This window comes from Aphelocoma coerulescens, chromosome 3 (genome assembly GCF_041296385.1).
Source record: "Aphelocoma coerulescens isolate FSJ_1873_10779 chromosome 3, UR_Acoe_1.0, whole genome shotgun sequence".
Lineage (NCBI taxonomy): Eukaryota > Metazoa > Chordata > Aves > Passeriformes > Corvidae > Aphelocoma > Aphelocoma coerulescens.
In genome coordinates, this window is record NC_091016.1 from 109809135 (window position 1) to 109828602 (window position 19468).

General features: G+C 39.3%; 1 protein-coding gene across 5 annotated transcripts in view; it reads right to left on the reverse strand.

Annotated features, from left to right (window-relative positions):
* Positions 1–18710, reverse strand: part of KIDINS220 (kinase D interacting substrate 220) — a 77473-nt gene extending 58763 nt beyond the window's left edge. For 3 of the 5 annotated variants that reach the window (XM_069011553.1, XM_069011552.1, XM_069011549.1), the window contains exons 1-8: positions 18576–18710; positions 11081–11230; positions 6720–6818; positions 5212–5310; positions 3750–3848; positions 2699–2800; positions 2169–2267; positions 1070–1267 (exon numbers count right to left, since the gene is read on the reverse strand). In XM_069011553.1, the coding sequence (XP_068867654.1) occupies positions 1070–1267; positions 2169–2267; positions 2699–2800; positions 3750–3848; positions 5212–5310; positions 6720–6818; positions 11081–11188 (804 nt within the window). In that variant the 5' untranslated portion in view covers positions 11189–11230; positions 18576–18710. Of the gene's footprint in view, positions 1–1069; positions 1268–2168; positions 2268–2698; positions 2801–3749; positions 3849–5211; positions 5311–6719; positions 6819–11080; positions 11231–12011; positions 12030–15294; positions 15373–18575 lie in introns of those variants that run through there. The other 2 variants (XM_069011550.1, XM_069011551.1) reach the window with 2 other exon arrangements.
* Between the last annotated feature and the right edge of the window lie 758 nt (positions 18711–19468).

Below are 19468 nucleotides of genomic sequence, written 5' to 3' on the forward strand. Positions count from 1 at the left end.
TTTTTGGAATGCAGTCAGCTGTGCTGAAAGCGGTAGTTTATCCTTCCTAAAAGCACAGAAATGCAGACTGTTGTAGAACATTGTGGCAGAAGAGGTGCTAAGAAGGATTGCAATGTATTTTCTTAAATATTTTTAAAGTTTTGCTTTGATATGTGCCTGAGGTCAAATTTGTTGTTACATGCAACACTGTAGCTCAGTACACTGCCATCTAAGACATGCACGGACTCTTGAAATACAGGACAATGCATCCAAAAATCTTTTTAAATTTAAGAGGCAAATATTAGGAGGTTTTCCTCTATTCTCTGCAGTCCCAAGCAACCCAACTTAGGGATTTGGAATGCAGCCTCAAAAACTTATTACCACTCAGAACTAAGTTACTGACCTTGATAGAGGCATCTATGTTTAGGTATCTAACCAACTATAGCCTCAAAGCTGCAGTGCTTGACCTGTCTCTGACACGTCAGAAACACCTGACTATAAAGAGGGCACTGCAGACAGTCCAAAGCACCTGTATAAGCAACCAAATAAAATCCTGAGCTGCCAGCAAGCAGATTCACACTCTGGGCACTGCTCATGTCACATCTCTACTGAGTAATGCATGTTACATTAGGTCAGGTACACAGCGCCACATTTACATCTCTTAACCCAGAGCTGAAGTCTTCCTCTCACATATGCAAGTTTTCTAGTAAAAAGTTACATTGTAAAAGATAAAGGTACATGCTGAATTAAATATTCTTTTTTGCAGAATCCATGGTTTACAGTTTTAACAGCACAACCCTGCCCCAAACCTACAGATTAGCTCAGTACTAGTCTTGTGTTACAGTATGAAAAATGCCCTATGTTCTCAATTCAAGAATCTCAAAGAAAAAGAGCAGTTTCTGTGGTTTATCCTTTACCTTCACAACATTTACCACTTAACATACTTGTAAAATAGCAATACATAAAAATACCCCTAGATGGCAGAAAAATTAGAAAGCGAGAAAAAGCACATATTTACGGATCTACATACACTGGTACTTAAACATATTATCTATATATAAAATGACAATTATGATGAAAATTGACTTACTCTATCAGGAATGTTCACGTAAGTTCCAGCATCAAGAAGATCCTGCACAATTTCAGTATGTCCCTCCTTTGAGGCAATCATCAAAGCTGTATTTCCATCTTTATCGGTCAGGTTTACATTTGGGTTCCTTTTCAGTATTTCTTTTACGGAGTCAGTATAGCCACCCTTTACTGCTACAATAAGTGCAGTCATAGAATTCTTTAAATAAAACCAACAGATTTTATTGTACAGTGGATATAGCAACCATCATTATATCAGCAGTTCAAATAACAAGAGACCACTCACTGACATCACGCTCTTAATCATTCAAATGCTACTTCAGTTTTGTGTTTTAAAGTGCACCAAAAAACATGCTTTTTAAAAACAAAGACATAAACTAAGAGTAATAGGAGAGAACACTTCAAATGCAAAAAAGTATAGTTCAGATCAGTTTATTCCATCTCCTGAATGCCACACATATGATAAAATAATTTTCTTGTCATAGTATTATCAGAGCAGCTAGGTCTACCAATACTGTTCACAAAGAGAATTTTTGAAAAACTTCAGAAATAATCATATGAATACCAAAAGCTTTCCTAATTTTCCACTTAACTTTTAATGGATTTTTTTTGACAAGCAATTTAAATGTAATCTGTTTTACTTAAAAACATTATGCAGCTGAAACTTCTGAAAAAAATTCAATTTCTGAAAAGGTTCAGTCACCATTATTATTTTCAAGAGATGCTTTGTATTTGATTTACTTTTCAAATAGCACTGAGGAATAAGCTATTTGATGTATCAGGCTTGGATACTGAATGAATTTTGATAGTGTTAACCTTCAGATAACAATTACCTGAATTTATTTATGTACACTGAAATTTACACTTAAGATATCAGTGTGTCCACTGTCAATAAAACTCCCTAGCTACATCTGAGTTTTATTGAAAGGCACAAAGAAATTTCAGTAACTCTCACATGCAGTCTGCAAATAGCTGGAAAGCACACTCCAACACCAACATTTCATCTTGTTTCATGTATTTCTTGGTATTTTTAGTATTAAAAAAAAAAAAAAGCAGGATACACAGATGTACTTATCACTGGAAAATGCACAGTTACTTACAGCTCCTTCTTGATCAACATCAGCTCCCATCTGCAGCAGGTATTTCACACACTCCAGATGACCTTTCCTTGCTGCCCAAACCAGTGGGGTGGTTCCATACTGAAAAAACATCCACAACATTTTATCATACTGCTCTCTGTATTTAGTATCCCATACAATCTAGCATTTACCCCATACTTTATTGCTTTAGTTTTTACAAAGACATAATTTGGTCTCGTGAATTAACACAAGCATTTGAAAAGACACTTCAACTTTTCTTTTCTAGATGGCAGCTGTAAGAATTCTTTTTCCATACAACCTAGGATAGCAAGGTCTCCAATAGCTCAGAAAACAGAAATATGTTCACAACATCTTGAGCACACTATGGAAAAATCTCTTTCAAGAATAACAACTTACTCTAGCACACTAATTCTAATCTCATGGGCAAAATATAACAGAAAGTGCTTTTCTAATCAAGAACTCAAAGATTTCCTTTTAAAAGAAATTTAACAAACACCACAGAAATTAAATGTTATATAGGTATAGCTTACTTTGTCAGAGCAGTTCACTTTAGCTCCATGCTGCAGTAAGAGATGGACTATATCTGAGTGGCCCCGTCCTGCTGCCCAAATAATTGGATAAACACTGTATTGCTTAGAATTAAAAAACAAATAAATAATTATTGTCTTACATATTTTAATTATTTTACATCAACAAAACAAGTCTCAAGAGAAGTTAAATCCATAGAAGAATGAATATACAGAAATAAATCCAACTACATTATCAGTACTTCTTACCTAGTACATTGCCTAGATGCTATCTAGGAAGATGTCCACTCTTTTGAATCAGTTTTTGATTCATAACTCTTTAAACAAGGTTTGTAAATTCACACTGTCATCTTAATAGGAATATTTGTAAGGCAGAAAGGAAGCAACAGACAGCTATGCAATATCCCTAACCAATCAGGACTGCAGAGGAGTTGTGCCATACACACAGACATTGAATATGCGAACCAGAGAAAATCAACCATCACAAAGGTTTTTCTGGCCACTGGGGTTCTTCCTTCATTGTTCACTGCCTCAAACACCAGAGAACTGACAGCATAAACAATTTGTTCAGTGCCTATGCTTTTGTAGAAAACACTTATAAAATAAACTAAATCTCTAAATCTTAGGGTTTTTTTCTTCTTCAACATGAGTGGTATATGTTCATATATTCTAAACTATTATGAAACAATTAAAGCAAATTATGGTTTCTAAATTGCACACATTAGTTACTCCATTAACTTCTAAAGATGCAGAGAAATGACAGTTGTTATACAAGTAACATTAGATACACTAGTTATCTTTTCTATTATTTCCTCTCCTGATAATTTGAATCTTAGTATGAGCCATACACCCATTTGCTTCAATTAAAAAAATTCAAAATTAATAATAAAGCCAGTGGCAATCACACAGATTATTAAAGCAAGCCCTTTATAAAGTACAGTGATTAATGTCATACTGCAAAAAATGCACAATGTTTAATCAAGATAGTAAGATGAGTGTATAGTTCAAGACTTCAAACACTTGGGAGGCAGCGGTGTTCAAGACTAAACCTTACCATTCCTGTGATGTTTGGATTTGCTCCTTTCTCAAGCAGCAGTTTAGCCACTTCAGTACGGCCTTTGTATGATGCCCACATCAGGGCAGTCCATCCTCCCTGGCAAGCACAATTCAAAGAAATGTAAAAACTGAAAAACACTTAGAAATCTAACGACTTTTATTTCATTTTGTATTTCTCCTAAGACTATTCTGCAAATCCAAAATATAATAAGGATTGACCACATAATGTTGTAATTCTATTTATGTAGAATAAATAATAAGCTCCTGCAAAACTTGGGAAAACATCATGTCCTTAATGTGGCTGAACACTGAATTCAGATTTCAAATGCACACAAATTCAACCACTAGAGTAAAAAAAAAGCCCAAGAAACATACCACAATCTTAAAACAAAGTCTAGAATCCAACTCAATTAATATGAAAAGTTTACTTTTGATTTCTGTAACAGAGATAAGAGCAATTAATTTCAAACTACACTGGTCTGTTCATTTAAGTTTGTAAACCAGGAGACAATGAAGTTTCACTGCCTAAGGCATTTGACAGGTCACGTAAACAAATTTAATTTTAAAATAACAGTATGCCTCCAATAAATGTAAGCACAATTTTTATTTATTTCTTTATAATACACTTTTGGAGATGTGAAAGATCCCTCTGACTGACAGAGGTCTAGAAATCAAGCACTTGGGCCATGTGAATCGGCTTAATGTTAAATGAAAAATCTTGGTAAGTGAAGATGCTTCAGGCTTCAGACAGAACAGAACTTAAATTAAAGGAAGCACTTGAACTCACCCATAGTGGTTTTCCACACTCTAACTTAAGCAGAACAAAATTAGTCCTTGCAGGTACCTAATTTCATCTTCTGTCAGAGGAGACAGTTTACAGCTCTTCAGAGCCATCTAACCTTAGAATGGTGTCAGCAGCTTTTGTAACTCTTTAGATGGGCTGGACTGAAGCGTCCACTTTTCCACTTAAAAATTTGGCAAGATGAATGAAAACAAGGACTGCTGTATGAACAGTCACGGCTGCCCAGGGAAAAAGTAAATACGGACAGGTATCTTCTGGGAAAGACAACTTTTATTTTACCAGAATACTTAAAAAAACAAAGCCACTACTACCCAAAAAAAACCCCAACAAAAAAACCCCAAACCAACCCTCTTCCTGCAAGAAAATCTCACCCACACAAAACACACCCAAAAAATCAAACTGCTCTTCAGTGTAGCTTTTTTCCAAAGCAAGTTAAGGGGGGCAAAAGCAGCCCTATAAACCAGATGCCTTTATTAACACTAAAGCAATCATTTTACAAGTGTAAAAAACAATATCTAACTATATATTCTTTTCCATTTCAGTCACAATGAGTACAAAATGTAAAAAGGAAAGATCTTTCCTTAATTTTATGGAATTGAAAATCTACAATTCACAAAACTGTTTTTCTATTTTATTTTTACTCTAGGACAACACATACCAAATCCCGATGCTCCAAACTGACATTGTAATTGAGCAGCTCTGCTACAATAGCTGCATGTCCTTCTTTAGCTGCTGAAATAAGAGCTGTCCAGTTATCCTAGGAAAAAAGAAAAAATGTTATAAAGTAATAGTCAGTATTTCAATACAAGTAACCTTGTTTTTCAAATGCTTAATCCACAACATATGAAAATACAGAAGCCCTTAAAATAGCTGTCCTTTAAAAAAATAAAAGTACTAATAAACTCACAGTGTTCCAGTTACACACATGGAAATATAGAGCAACTACTCCAAATCTCAGCTCCAATTAAGTGCTCTCCTACCCAATATCTATCTCTTTCCACTCCTCAGTTCACTGCAGGTTATCCTAATAAATACATGGAGAAAGCAGCACCTCCAAAGGATTAGGGAATGAGTTTAAGACACTGCAAACTGCTGAGAGGGAACAACATGGTAACCAAGACCACAGAAAACACTGGCAGTGGCTCTCCACATACAGTGTGTGACAGCACCCAAGGGACTGATATGCAGAGTAATCTGGACCACAGCTTTTCACATTTCTGATCACTTCGGGAAGATATATTTTCCCTTGCATTATGCTTATTTTCCCCCCACTGCTCAAAGCACATCCAACTGTGGGCTGATTTTTTATATGCCACACACTTATAAAATATAGCAACAGTTTATAAGGTAGCTATCCCTCCTAGAAATATAGAAACGGTGGTATTTATAGCAATTATAATAAAATGTCTCAAAACAATAGAGACTTGGTTGGGGTTTGTTGCTTTGGTTTTTTTAGGTGACAGATCCATAGCAGACCTTTGCTGAATGTCCATACTGCTACACTTAAACTAAGTGCAGAAGTTAAAAAAAAAACAAACCCAAGCAATATCCTTTTCCTGTTTATCACTCTTCACTGGAATATACAGACCTTTCAAAACTTTCTAACAATATCTCTGTCCCATTCACTTGTTTTGGGCATCTTTCATCAGGAGTCAACCTCTTTTGCTGAGGCACGAAGACAATTCATAAATTTGAAATGCCTCTCTGCCACTGTTCTGGCTTTCACCTGAAATAAATCTTTAACCTAAATTCTCCCTATGTATTTACTGGAAAAACACCAAAACCAAATGAAAAAAACCCCAAACAAATGAACAAAAATTCAACCCACCGACATACCTCAACAACACTGAGATGAGCAAAACCACTTGGACTTCATCTTTGATGCTGTATTTCTCTATCCTAATTTCCCAGAAGAAACAGCAGCAAGATTCAGCAGAGATCAAAATGTTTTAAAATGTCTGAGGGATATCCCTACTCCTCATGAGGATCCAGAGAAATAAAAAAGCTAAGCAATTTTGAATAAAATTTCTCTTACATGTCATCATTTCCCACCTGCTTTTTTCCCTCCTGAGCTCAACACTAACCTAAATTCCCTTTCTTTGCCTGCCCCTTGTAATTTCTTGCTCCTCCACTGTTACATACCATCCATAAAGCACTAATACTTACTGCATCTTCCAAGTTGCAATTAGCTCCCTTCTTGAGAAGCTCCTGGACAATTTCTAAATTGCCTTGCTCAGCAGCCAACATAAGTGGAGTCTGGCCATTCTGAAATCCAAGTGACAGGAAAATAAATGCATTGGGAAGTGATAAAAATGACACACGTACCCACACAATAAAAACCCAGAACCTACAGGGCAATGTTGTTTCCATTTCTAACTGCCAGTGAGAAGTAGTAATTAAGACTGCTGTTTAAACCACACAGCATTCTTGCAATAAAAATAGAGAACATGGTATAAAACCCTGTCCCACAGGAGATTAAAAAACAAACACAAAAAACCCCAAACATTTCAGACATTAAAAAGGACTATGAAAAGAAAAAAGTTACATTGTTAAATAGCTACCTTTCTGAATGATTTGCTTGCTGAACACATCTCCAATACGTGTTACATCTTTACAACTTGGAGCAACTCAGTCACATTTAAAAAAATAATAAAGAAAGAACTCTACCCTAGGAACACAATGGCCATTAAAACATGCACACTGATTCAGAGGAACAGCTGCTAAAGCCTTGGAAAACATAGTCAGTTTCTACACCCCACTTTCATCTGACAGCATAAGAAATACAGACATCACTCCTGTCCTCTGCAACATGGATTCTTAGCAGACGGTCTCATCTCAGGGAAGATGAAAGATAGAAAACCTGGTTTATTTGCCTTCAGAAGTGTTATAAAAGTCAGAATCTGTCACCTTTCCATCAGACTACTTTCGTGTCAGCAAATTTCTGAGATACAATTGCTCTGCATGATGAAAAGTAAAACTTGCTAAATTTTACAGTAAATTTATTAATTACAACAAGTTTAATAAATTAAAAGAATTTTTCCCTAACCTGGCTTCTGTTTTTTCTCTCTACCATCCAGAAAACTCAGATTATCTAGCCTCTAAATAACGCAAAAGCTACATGTTAGGAGCTATATACCAGCAATTTCCCTGGAAAGAATAAAAATGAATGCAGAATCACAATACAGTAGTATCACTAATCTTCATAACTGACACAATTAATACTACAATTTATAACAATACTTGATGACTCTTTCTGCTCTTTACACACACAAAATTAGAGAAATACATGGATTCTTTCAAAAACACTTTCTGGCCCATCAGCTGTTGCCCATCTAATTACATCTATAATATAATTTTTCACAAAGAAAAATTATGCTCTCATGTAAGTTTATGTTGTTATAACTGTACATTGTATACATTCAAAAGGACACTGTTGCTTTTGGATCCTAAGTATATTCTGTATTAACAAGAAGTAATTTTTAGGTCTGGTCATTAAAAAAATGAATTAAAATGCTCAAAAAATCAAGACAAAATAAAACACTACTTTTTAGAAAAGAACAGCTCTCTTTGAAGGAGAAAACAGTCATAACTTTTGCTCTTTAAGATATGCAAGCTAATAAGTTGGGGATACACATGCCAAGTGATTTCAGAAATCATGACTGACCACTCTGCCTTCTGTGATGACATCACCGGTCAGTGGATGAAGAGCCGAGACGTTGTTTATGCCATATCTAGTAAGGATTTCAACACTGTCTCCCACAACAACCACAGACACTAATGAAGTACAGGCTAGACAAATGGACAGAGAGGTGGACTGAAACTGGCTGCAGTGCTGGGCTCAGAGCATTGGGATCAGCAGTACAAAGTCCAGCTGGAGGCCAGTCACTAGTGCAGGGAATCGATACTGGGATCTTATTTAAGCCCTTCATTAAGGACGGGGGCAAGGGGACAGAGTGTGCCTGCAGCACCTCTGCAGCCTGGACTAAGTTGGAGGCTGATGCACCAGAGGCTTGTGCTGCCATCCACAGGGACACTGACAGGCTGGGCACACAGGAACCTTACTGTACTGAGTACAGGTGTCTCGCTGTGATACCCAGAGGAAACTGCACTGAATCTTTGTGAAGAGAAGCTGGGACTGCCCTGCGCCAGACACAGGCAATTCCAGCTGGCTCCAACCAACTCACCCCAGGACACAGGACTAGATAAATCTCCAGGGATGCCTTCCAAGCAGTACTTTACCAATACACACAAAACCCCCTGTTTTAGCCTGACCAGTCTTCTCACCTCCTTCAGAACAGTTACTATTGTTATCAGTCTGACTGTCTTCCACAAGCGGATAACACAAAAGGATAACACAATCCAAATAAAAGTATGTCTGGGAAAGAAGAGGCTGTGGATGGTAAAATTATTCCCTCCTGTTAGAAGTGTCAGACAGCTGCAGACTGGCTTTGGTTTTCTGAGACAGACGTAAAATTTTCTATAGGGGTACTGAAAACATCCTTCCCTTTTTGTTAGAAGACTCTCAAATATAAGTAGAATGCTATAATGTTTTTGCAGCCATCACAAAGATTTCACCAACACAGAAACAAAAGATAATTACCACATCTGTGATATCCAGATTAATTCTCGAAAGTTGCCAAATAGTCTAGACACTCCACAACAACTAAATACCCGTATTTCTCACACGCACATCAAGTACTGCCTATATGTACATCACAACTCAGTCCAAGTATTGGAATGACCAAATTATAAAGGAGCACACCTGTATCTTTTTAGGGAAATCAATTAGTGGTGTCACCTTACAGATTAGCACTCTTGCAGTCTGTGAGAGAACAGAAGATTCAGAATTGAACATGCAGAAGCTCCTTCAGTACCAAGAGCAGAAAGAAAGCAACATCAAGGGAAAGCGGAGGCTGTTAGGATCAAAGTCTATCACCCAAGGCAAGAATCTATCATTAGCTGTTAATTCATGTGTCTGGTATGAGAGAGAAGAAATCACACAAGCAGAATGATGTGCAGGGAAAAGGCAGAGAGGCTGAGCCCTCCCCTCCTTAACTGAAACTGGTGGTGTTAATGAACAAAACCATCCATACACAAACTGAGTGGGACATCCTAGCTTTTCTGGCAACTGGCCACAGTCAAGATAAAAACGATTGGAAACAATGTGGGTGATCCTACCATTGGACAAGTCACTGCAGCCTGGGAGGTCCTGGCATTAGCAAACCTTGGCTTGCCAGCAATCTTTTTAGATCTCCAAAGGCACTCTCCTTTTGGTATTTTCTTTTTATCCAAGAAGAAAAGATGACTTGGCAGGTCCAAAACTGGAAACTGAATTGCACTCAAAGCCACTGAATTCCAAGGAAGAGCTAGCATTTAAACAAAACTCCTATCATTATACATATGGACTGTCCCCGTAAGGGGTTTAAAACTGATGTAAACCACACACGTCTGTCTGCAGAAATGACTTTCTCCAATGCAACAGATCAGAAGACTGAAAACAACAGGTATCAGGGAAATGATCTCTGCAAAAAAGGCAGTTAATGAAACCCAAGACTACATTTAGTCCCACCAATAAGTGAAGAAAACTTTAGAAAAGAAGGTGAAGGCAGTGACACTTGATAAAATCAACATGAACAGTCTGATTTCAGCCATGTTGTTGAAAGGAATTGCCAGCAGAGGGAACAGACATTCCCCTTCTCAGATATGCTGCATGCCAGGTGGTGAGGTTAATGTGTATGCTCTGAAACTTAAAAATTCTCCCATCTCAAATACCTCCGTGTATGTGCATACAAAGCATGGAACGAATGTACCAACAAGGAAAGAAAGCTATCTTAATTGAAACCAGATCTAATAACTACAGTAAGGCTGAATTCTGTACATTGTTTTCACATTTGCATGATGCTTTTTGAGTTTGAGTAATATACACCATTGGACTTCTGTCAAAAAAAATATCCTTTCCATCTTATGCAGATTTGAAAAACTGATCAAAATAAAAGATTCTGAATAATTCTCATATAAACTCCCTACTGTGTATCAATACTTCCGTGTACTCCTGGTAACCTGTAGATACATATTTTTTCATCTAGATGAGCACACGCTCATGTACGTTGCAATATACGCTCTTATTTGGATTCTATAACAAAGTATCTTGATTGAAAACCAGGACGTGAGGCAGGGATTATCATCATACCAGGTCCCACCCCAAAACAAACAGGGCACATGCAGTTGCATCTGTGAACTAAGAACCAATTCTTAGCCACAGAAATACAGGTATAAACTCCATTTACAAAGTAAGGATGGAGCTGCATTTTCCAGCTCAGAAGAACATTCTAGAAAGCAAATACTATGAAAGATGCTTGAGGTGCTGGCAGAGACTGAATACAGTGTTCAGGTTATGCAAAGATAAGCAATCACTTAAAAAAAACCCTGAAATTTATATATTAAATAACCAGTGTGATCTCACTAATTATTCATTCTGTATCTAACAAGCTGCAATGTGAAACTGACCTTTTCAAAAATCATCTTACCTCATTTCTCTCATCGACATCCCTGCATTTCTCTAGAAGTGCTTTCAGAGCAGGAACATTTCCTTCTTCTACGTAGGTCAACAGACTCTGACTCATCAGACTTGCCATCTTCGCACAGTATTTAAAATGCCTCTAGATAACAAAGCTTACCTGTATTTCAGGAAAGGAAAAAAAACAGCAAAGCATAAGTAACAGCTATGACATTAGAAAGCATGAATTGTATATGCTAATAAATTATTGGTTGGGTACAAACACCTGCCATTCTCCTCAACAAAACACTGTGGAGATGTGCATTAAAATGCACTACATTCCCATGAAAAGTCTTAACTCTTTCTAGTTCTTAGAAAATTACTGAAATTCTTTTAGCTGTTATGTGTTGTCTAAATAAATATTTTGAGGAATGCATAGTAGTTTCTGTATATACAGCATCACAGGAATATCTGTATATGTTACATACTTTATATATACTATTTACAATATAACCCTTATCCTTTATGTGCATAAGCAGAGCATTGAGACTAATCAGCATTACAAAATACAGTGATTCTATCTAAATTGCAGCCATATGGAACTCTGAGAAACACCATTTACTAAATCAGTTATCACCAACTTTATGCAGACATGTCTGCATGTGATGGCACATTGTTACTTGCTAGTCAAACTTAACATGGCTTCTGTTAACTGATTATGTTTTTAACCTCTAATATGCAAGACAGCAAAGGCTTTTCTTTCTTAAGGCAGACCACTAACAACCATTTCAGACTTCCTAAAAAGTTGTGCCCAGTAAGTTCAGAGCACCAGTAGTATTACAGTGCCAAATTTATACATACACAGCGACAGAAGCGGAGTCACTCGCTGCACTTAAATTTAGTTTCACTAGATGCCAAACAGGTCATGGGGTTAAGTACAAGACTCCACCACCCCTACACACCTTTCTCCTCACCAGTGGCTGAGATGATCATGCTCTCTGGCTTTCTCTTGCAACAGCAGAGGAAAAGCTCCAGTTTAGCATCAGCTAAAGCCTACTGCTTCGGCTATTCTCTCCCAGGGAGAAGCCAAACACTAGTGGCTTTCCCAGGAAAATGTTCTTACTTCTCAAATCAAAGCAGCCAGGGAATTTTTCTGCACTTCCAACTGAAGTGGAACAAAAAGAGATGAGAGGAAGACAGCAGGAACTTCACCATGCTTAGCACAAAGAAGTTAGTTTAGATTTAGAAACTTAAATTATCCAGTTCCACTTTCAATTGCTGACATAGTCGGTAACAGTATAACACCATCCTTTCTCCTTTACCAGGTGAGTATATATAGTCATACACAGCATTGTCACAGTTTATTAGATACAGCCTGAGCTCACCTACAGCACTGCAGCCATCACATGACCCACATACAGAAATGCCTTGTTCAAAAAAACAGTGCCAGTTAACACCTCAGTTAAGATGACAGCAGTTCTGGGTATGTGCAAATACAATTCAGGTGCACGTGAATGTCTAGTGACAAAAGAAACTACAAATGTTGTTTAAAACTTACATCTAAAACCAGTAAAAAAAAAAAATCTAGATTCAGCCTGTAAAGCCCAGCAGCAGTTTTCATAGGCACTGCCCAAGCTGCCAGTCTGTCCCACAAGAAAGCTATAAATAAACTAAGAACACAAAAGGTCCGTCACGTTTACCGTACAGTTAAATTACCATTGAAGGGGGTGAGCAGCACAACAGTGGTGTTATATATTTGTCTTCATTTTTTTCAGTAGGAGGAAGAGCCAGCTAAGAGGTTGCAAACTTAAAAACAAAGCAAAACAAACAAAAAAAACCAAACCAAAACACTAAACCACATAAAAACATGAAAGGTTTGAAAAGAAACAGAGATTTTACTGACTCAGGGTGGATACACAGGCTCCTACTGCCATTTCAGACACAAAAATACCAGGAAAGTTAGCATCTTGCCTGGCATCCAGCTACCAGTCCAGAATAGCCCACCTCCCTTACAGCCAACAGCAGCATCTTACAGCCCTATGCAGGTGTCTCAGATATCCTCAGTCACCTAAAATGACATTAGATATTCACACGCACCTGTATTCCTCCCATTAGTTTTTATATATGACAACAGAAATCCATGAAATGTGATTTGCTGCTAGCTCCACTGCCACCACAGGCATTTTCTGCTTTTCCTGTGCAGTCTCCCAGCTTCTCTCCTGTAGCTGTACCTTCAATACCCATGCATTGAAAACTGCATTAAGAACATCTCCAAAACATGACTAAAAATGTCTCACCAAATGAATTATACTCTGCAGTTGCCATCAAAATTTCACCAATTAATTCTCAGCTACTGTGAAAGGAAGAAAGTACTCAGAATTGCTTTTTGCTCAAAGTAAGATTCTTCCCCTGATGATCCCTATGAGCAGATAGAGGGCAGAGGCAGCCCTGCTGCACTGTAGATAAGCATACTGCTTCAGAAATTCCAGCTGGCAACAGTGCAGCTTCTGCCTTCACGCAGAGCTGAATCCTTAGAGACAACTTAAACCTCTGACTAACAGCAAAGCACCTAATGCCAATAAACATGTCTAGCGATGTGTTTAGAAACTCCATGTTAATATTACTTTTATAAAATGATAAAAGATTTGTACCAGTGAACCATCTCCAAGAATATTAGTATGTCTTATCCCCTATGCTTCACTGTCACATAATATGCCTTTCTTAGAATTAATAACAGTCTATTTTCTAAAAACAGGAATCACAAAATCAAATATTATAATTATGCACTTTATATCCTCATGCTTTTATTTGCCCTTTTTCAGGCAAGTTTCTTAGAGCATCCAAAAGATTAACATCACTGAAGGGCTTTGGGAAGGCACAGTTTAGGGACAACAACAACCATCAAACAAACAAAAAACTCCCCACCACTCCAGAAACAAAGGTAAATAAAAAAAGGGTGGTATTAAGATTTTTGGAAACTTTGCTTTATTTTTTCCCCACCAAAAACAAAAAACATGCCCGAAACAAGCCTGAATGGGTCTGTTCATTATACTTTCACTCATGACAGCAAGTCAACATCACTTGAACACAGCCACAGTCCACCTTTTTTTTAAACAAAATATATGTTATTATGTTATAAAAATTAGGCACTGTACTCCAAGTCCATATGGGTGCTGGTCACTGAAGTGTGATTTCCTCCTATGCTTCAGATTTCTTTTAAATAATGATAAAAACTGAACTAAGATTCTGAGGAATGGTCTTTAACTGTAATTCCATTCTAAGTAATTATATTCTGGTCCCTCTGATGAAAAATGCTCCTGAAATACATATTCAGTTTTCAAACAACCCAGGAATAAAAAGAAAACTCTTAAGTCTTACCCTTGACCAAATTAAAAGATGAGAACTTAATCCCTGTCAAATTACATAAATATAGTGCAAAACCAGTATAATTCCAGAACATCCTATACATAAATGGTCCTTAATTGCTCAATTAACACATTTACTTTTTCTTTGACACAGCAGAAGTATTTTCACAATCTATAACAAAAATTTCAGTTCAAACCAGGATTCTGCTTGGAAACCAAACCCCTTTCCAATAAGGATTAATGCTATTATTTTTCTCTCCCACCTAAGTGAGCCAATTTCCAGTGCACAAACCTGCTCTTCATTCATAATCCAAACTTTCAAGCTTGGAAATCTCACAATGCCCTTGGGCAGCAAACCCTGGTATTTTATAAAACTAACAACACACCAAGAACTATGAAAAGTTATAAAGTCCACAAATGCTCAGGTGAAGGCAATGTTTGCACAGGGATTAAACCTGTTTTTGTAGGACTCTCACATCCTGAGCTGATGCAGACAAACGTTATCACTGTTTAGGAAAGACGGCAAAAATTTGTCAATTTAAAAAAATATTATTTCTCTCAACAGAACCAATATTGACAGCAGAGGTCCTGATAACTGAAATCTGCAGGTATTTTATGTATTCTCAGAACCTCTTATCAGTTCCTAACTATATAACAAATATTATTACTCACTAAATTTTCAAACTATCATGTTTTTTACATAGCTCTTCCCCATTTTTTTTTATTGTGGAAACAGTGATCTTTTTTGAATAAGGATCAAAACTGGTCAACAACACTAGCATTACTGAGAATACCTATCGAAAACAAAAAAAAGAAAGTCAAGATAGTAATGACATTAAATTCCTACTTTTCATCATACTATAAAAAAACTGTTGCCTACTTTTTAATGCTTCCTTCCTTTTCCAGACACAAAGGCCATCTTCTCAACATGCACCACTGTGGCAGATCTTTCAGCTAACTGTAAAAGGAAATAATTACTGTGCTGCTGGAATCTGAGCACGTACAACTCAAATGTGTAAATGCAAAGCATTTCACCCTTAAGAACTGCAAACGCCATCTTTTCAAATTAGAATTAAAAAAATGTGAAACACAAGAATTGTACACATTAAATTTATTATAAAAACCTAACAAGTCAGTTTCATATTCTCACGTTTTCATGCTTTATGATGGCATAAAGAAATGAAAAACATGCTGAAACATCACCTTTACTCACACCACACAGAATGCTGCTAACACAAGCATTGCCCAGCCTTTACAACACCTCATTGTAATCCCTTCCTAAACACAAAGAAATCACAAGTCAGGCATCACATTAAGTGGCAAATATTTTAAAATATTCTTTCTGTTGGGACTGAGTCAACCAGGATTCTGTTTAAAGAACAAATTTTGAGAACAGCTGAAATGAGTCTCTAAAAATATTAATTTACGGTATTCAGAGTCAGAGAGAAACAACAAATCTAAGTTTCCATAAGTAGTCTACACCCACACCTCTTCTCCAATGTCTGAAATTCCAGTGTGACTAATGACCTTATGCTGCATTTCTGCTTTTCCTCATTTATCTGGGAACATTTATTCTACTTCTCTTAACCACATTTCTGTTATCCAGGTGAGAAGCATTTTTTTAAATTACCTTACTTTTTGTTACCTTATCACAAAGAACAAAATAGTGTAACTCCAAAGTATCAAAAGACACAAAAAGTAAACTACAGCTAGGCACACAGACATTCTTATTTTGAAACCCAAAACCAATAAAACTAAAAAAAAATTTGCACAAAAGGAGGTCTCTATTGTAACCATTATAACTGCACACAGTAAGAAGTAGGGGAAACTGGAGATACACAAGTCCTTCTTTTCTACCTTATGCACAAAAGGCAACAGCCATTTCCAAATATTGTAGTGACGGATTTTTTGTTTGTTTTAATAAAATGAAAGAAACCGGGGATTACATACAAAAGACTCGAAAGATGTAAATCCGTATTTAAAATACAGGGCTGGTTGTCAGCTGATAGCAACTATCAGACATGCCTATGTTCTACCCTGGTTAAAAAATCAGATAAAATAAAGTGTGAAGTATCTGATAACAGAATTTATACTTATCAGAGAAATCCGTCCTCCTTTAAGACAAAATTTAAATATGGTCAATGAACAGTAACATATTGCTAAGAACATCTGAATTCTAAGACAAGGTTCAATTCCAAAACAAAATACAAGATGCTCAGTTCTACAGATCACTGTTTCAGGTTTTAAATACATCAAATAAAAGAAAGCAAACAGAAACAAATACAAACAGAAGCAAACAGTTACCAATATTAAGGGGTTTTTTTAATTATACCAACCAACACAAATAAATTGTCAAAACCTGTATAAAATACACAAAAGCACAAGAAAGTCTGCAATGTCATCTTACACAGTCTCATATGGCAAACACGTTTCTCTGTATGATAAAATCAAGGGTTTGTTAGTCATAGACACAAGTTATATGACAAAAATCTAACTTTTAGAGTGTTTCCACTTAAAAAAGTAAATGATGTGATGTAGAACTTTAAACTAATACGGCACCATTTCATAAGCTGTTATCACACAGAATTTCAAGCAGATTTTAATTTCTTAATAACCAATTTATTTTAAATAAACACTGTGGCAGAACAAAGAATAGATGCCTGTCCAGTAGACAAAAGGATGGGTTTTCTTACATGCTCTTATCTCAGAAAAAGATCTTCTGTTTTTCTTTCCATTTCCTTACTATTTGATGGGGGAAGGAGTATCAGGTAATTAATCAGGTAATGATTCAAACACTTTTCCAGCAAAAGACATATTACTGTATTGTTCCCCCCATTAATCCTTTACCAAAAGTTATAGAGAGGAAATCACTTTTCCAACCAATTTTTAAGCATATAAGAAAAGTGGCAAAGCCCTACTACCCTTAAGACATTTTGCTACTCTTTCAGTGATGTCCTGTGGCAGGATCTGAAGCAATGGGCAGAAACTGAAACACAGAATCAATTAAGCTGGAAAAGATCCCTGAGAGATCATTTAGTCCAACCTATGATCAAACACCACGATGTCAACGAAGTGGTCTTTCCTTAAGCACCTCCAGGGTCAGTGATTTCAGCACGTCCCTGGGCAGTCCATTCCACTGTCTAACCACTCTTTCTGTGAAGAAATTCTTCCTAATATCCAACCTAAACCTCCCCCAGCACAGCTTGAGGCTACATCCTCTTGTGCTATAGCTTGTTACCTGGGAGAAGCGCCTGATCCCTACTTGGCTACAACCTTCCTCCAGGCAGTTGTAGAGTGATAAGGCCACTCCTGAGCCTTCTTTTTTTTCCAGGCTGACCACCCCCAGCACTCCCTCGGCCGCTCCTCATAGGACTCGTGCTCCAGACCTTTCACCAGCTTCGCTGCCCTTCTCTGCATTTGTTACGGTGAGGGTGACCCAGCACTGGCACAGACTGCCCAGAAAGGCTGCAGATTCTCCGTCCCCGGAGACACACGAACAACCTCTGGGCACAGTCCTGGCGTGATCCACTCCTGTTGTCCCTACTCGAGGAGAAGGGTTAGACCCGATGACCTGGGGAGATCCCTCCCAACCTCAACCGTTCTGTTACTCTTTACCTCGGAAATTAGATGCCAAAAACTTTCCTGACGGGTCGAACCCTTATCTACCTCTCCGAGTCAACAGGAGAGAAACGCGGTACAAGAGGCTCCTCCACACCCGGGACAGGGGTGACACGAACTCCTGGCCATGCTCGGTACAAGAGGCTCCTCCACCCCTGGGACAGGGGTGACACGAACTCCTGGCCATGCCCGCGGCACCCGCGGAACGCCTTACCCACGGTGCGCTGTCCCCGACACCCGCACACCGAGCCCGGTCCGCCCCGCACACGCCGCCGTAGGAGCCCCGAGACAGAGCAGAGCGGGCGCGCCGCTGCTCCCGACCCGCGGCCCTGCACAGAGGGGACCGGGGCGTGAGTGTACCGGGCCCTCAAGCCACGGCGGCCATGAATCGCCCGAGCCCAGCGCTCCTCCAGGCCCCCGCCGGGAGCGGCCCCGCGGCGCCCTTTGTTTGGCAGCGGGAGCGCCGCCTCCCCCACGGCCCCGTGCCCTTCCCCTGCCCTTCCGCGCCCGGCCCGCGCCCCCCGCCTTCCCGCCGCTACTCACCCCACGGCCGGGGGCACTCTGCCCCTACGGCGGCTGCCCGGGCCCAGCCGGAGTCTGACACGGAGGGAGGCGACGGCCCAAAGCCCGGCTCAGCTCGGCCCGGCGGCGCCCGCCATCTTCCACCGCTGCACTCCGCCCGCCCGGGCCGTGACGCGCGGGGGCGGCTCCGGCCGCGCCCATCGCCTTGGGCGGCGGTAACAGCGGGCACAGGACCCGCCCTGCCCGGCAGCACCGCGGCACCGCCGGCCCGGCCCGGCGCGGAGCGGCGCGGCTGAGCCGGAGAGCAGCGCTGGGCGCCCCAGAGGGTGGCACCTCCCTGGAGAGCCCCCAGCAGTCACCCCCCCGCTGCTTTCTGATAGAAAATAAGGGGGAAAAGGGTAGTGAATAACTGCTGCCAGATGTACGGAAAGACTGGGGAACGAGAGGCTGGAAAGCAGCGCCGCCGAAAGGGACCTCACCTCGAGCCCTGCGGGCAGTTTTGGGCACCACAATATAAGAAAGATATTAAAAAGAGCGTCCAAAGGAGGGAAACGAAGATTGTGAAGGGCCTTGAGCCGAGGAAATAGAGGAGTGGCTGAGGTCACCTGGCTTGTTCAGCCTGGAAAAGAGAGGGAGGGGAGACCTCATTGCAGTTACAAGTTCGTCCTGTGGGAAAGAGGGGGGGCAGGCACTAAACTCTTCACTCTGGTAACCAGTGACAGGACCAGAGGGAACAGCATGAAGCCGAGTCAGGGGAGGTTGAGGTTGAATATTAGAAAACCAACCTCAGAGGGTGGTTGGGTACTGGAACAGGCTGTCCGGGGAAGTTGTCAGCACCCAGGCTGACAGAATTCAGGAAGCATTTGTACAATGCTCTCAGGCCCATGGTGTGACTCTTGGGGTTGTCCTGTGCA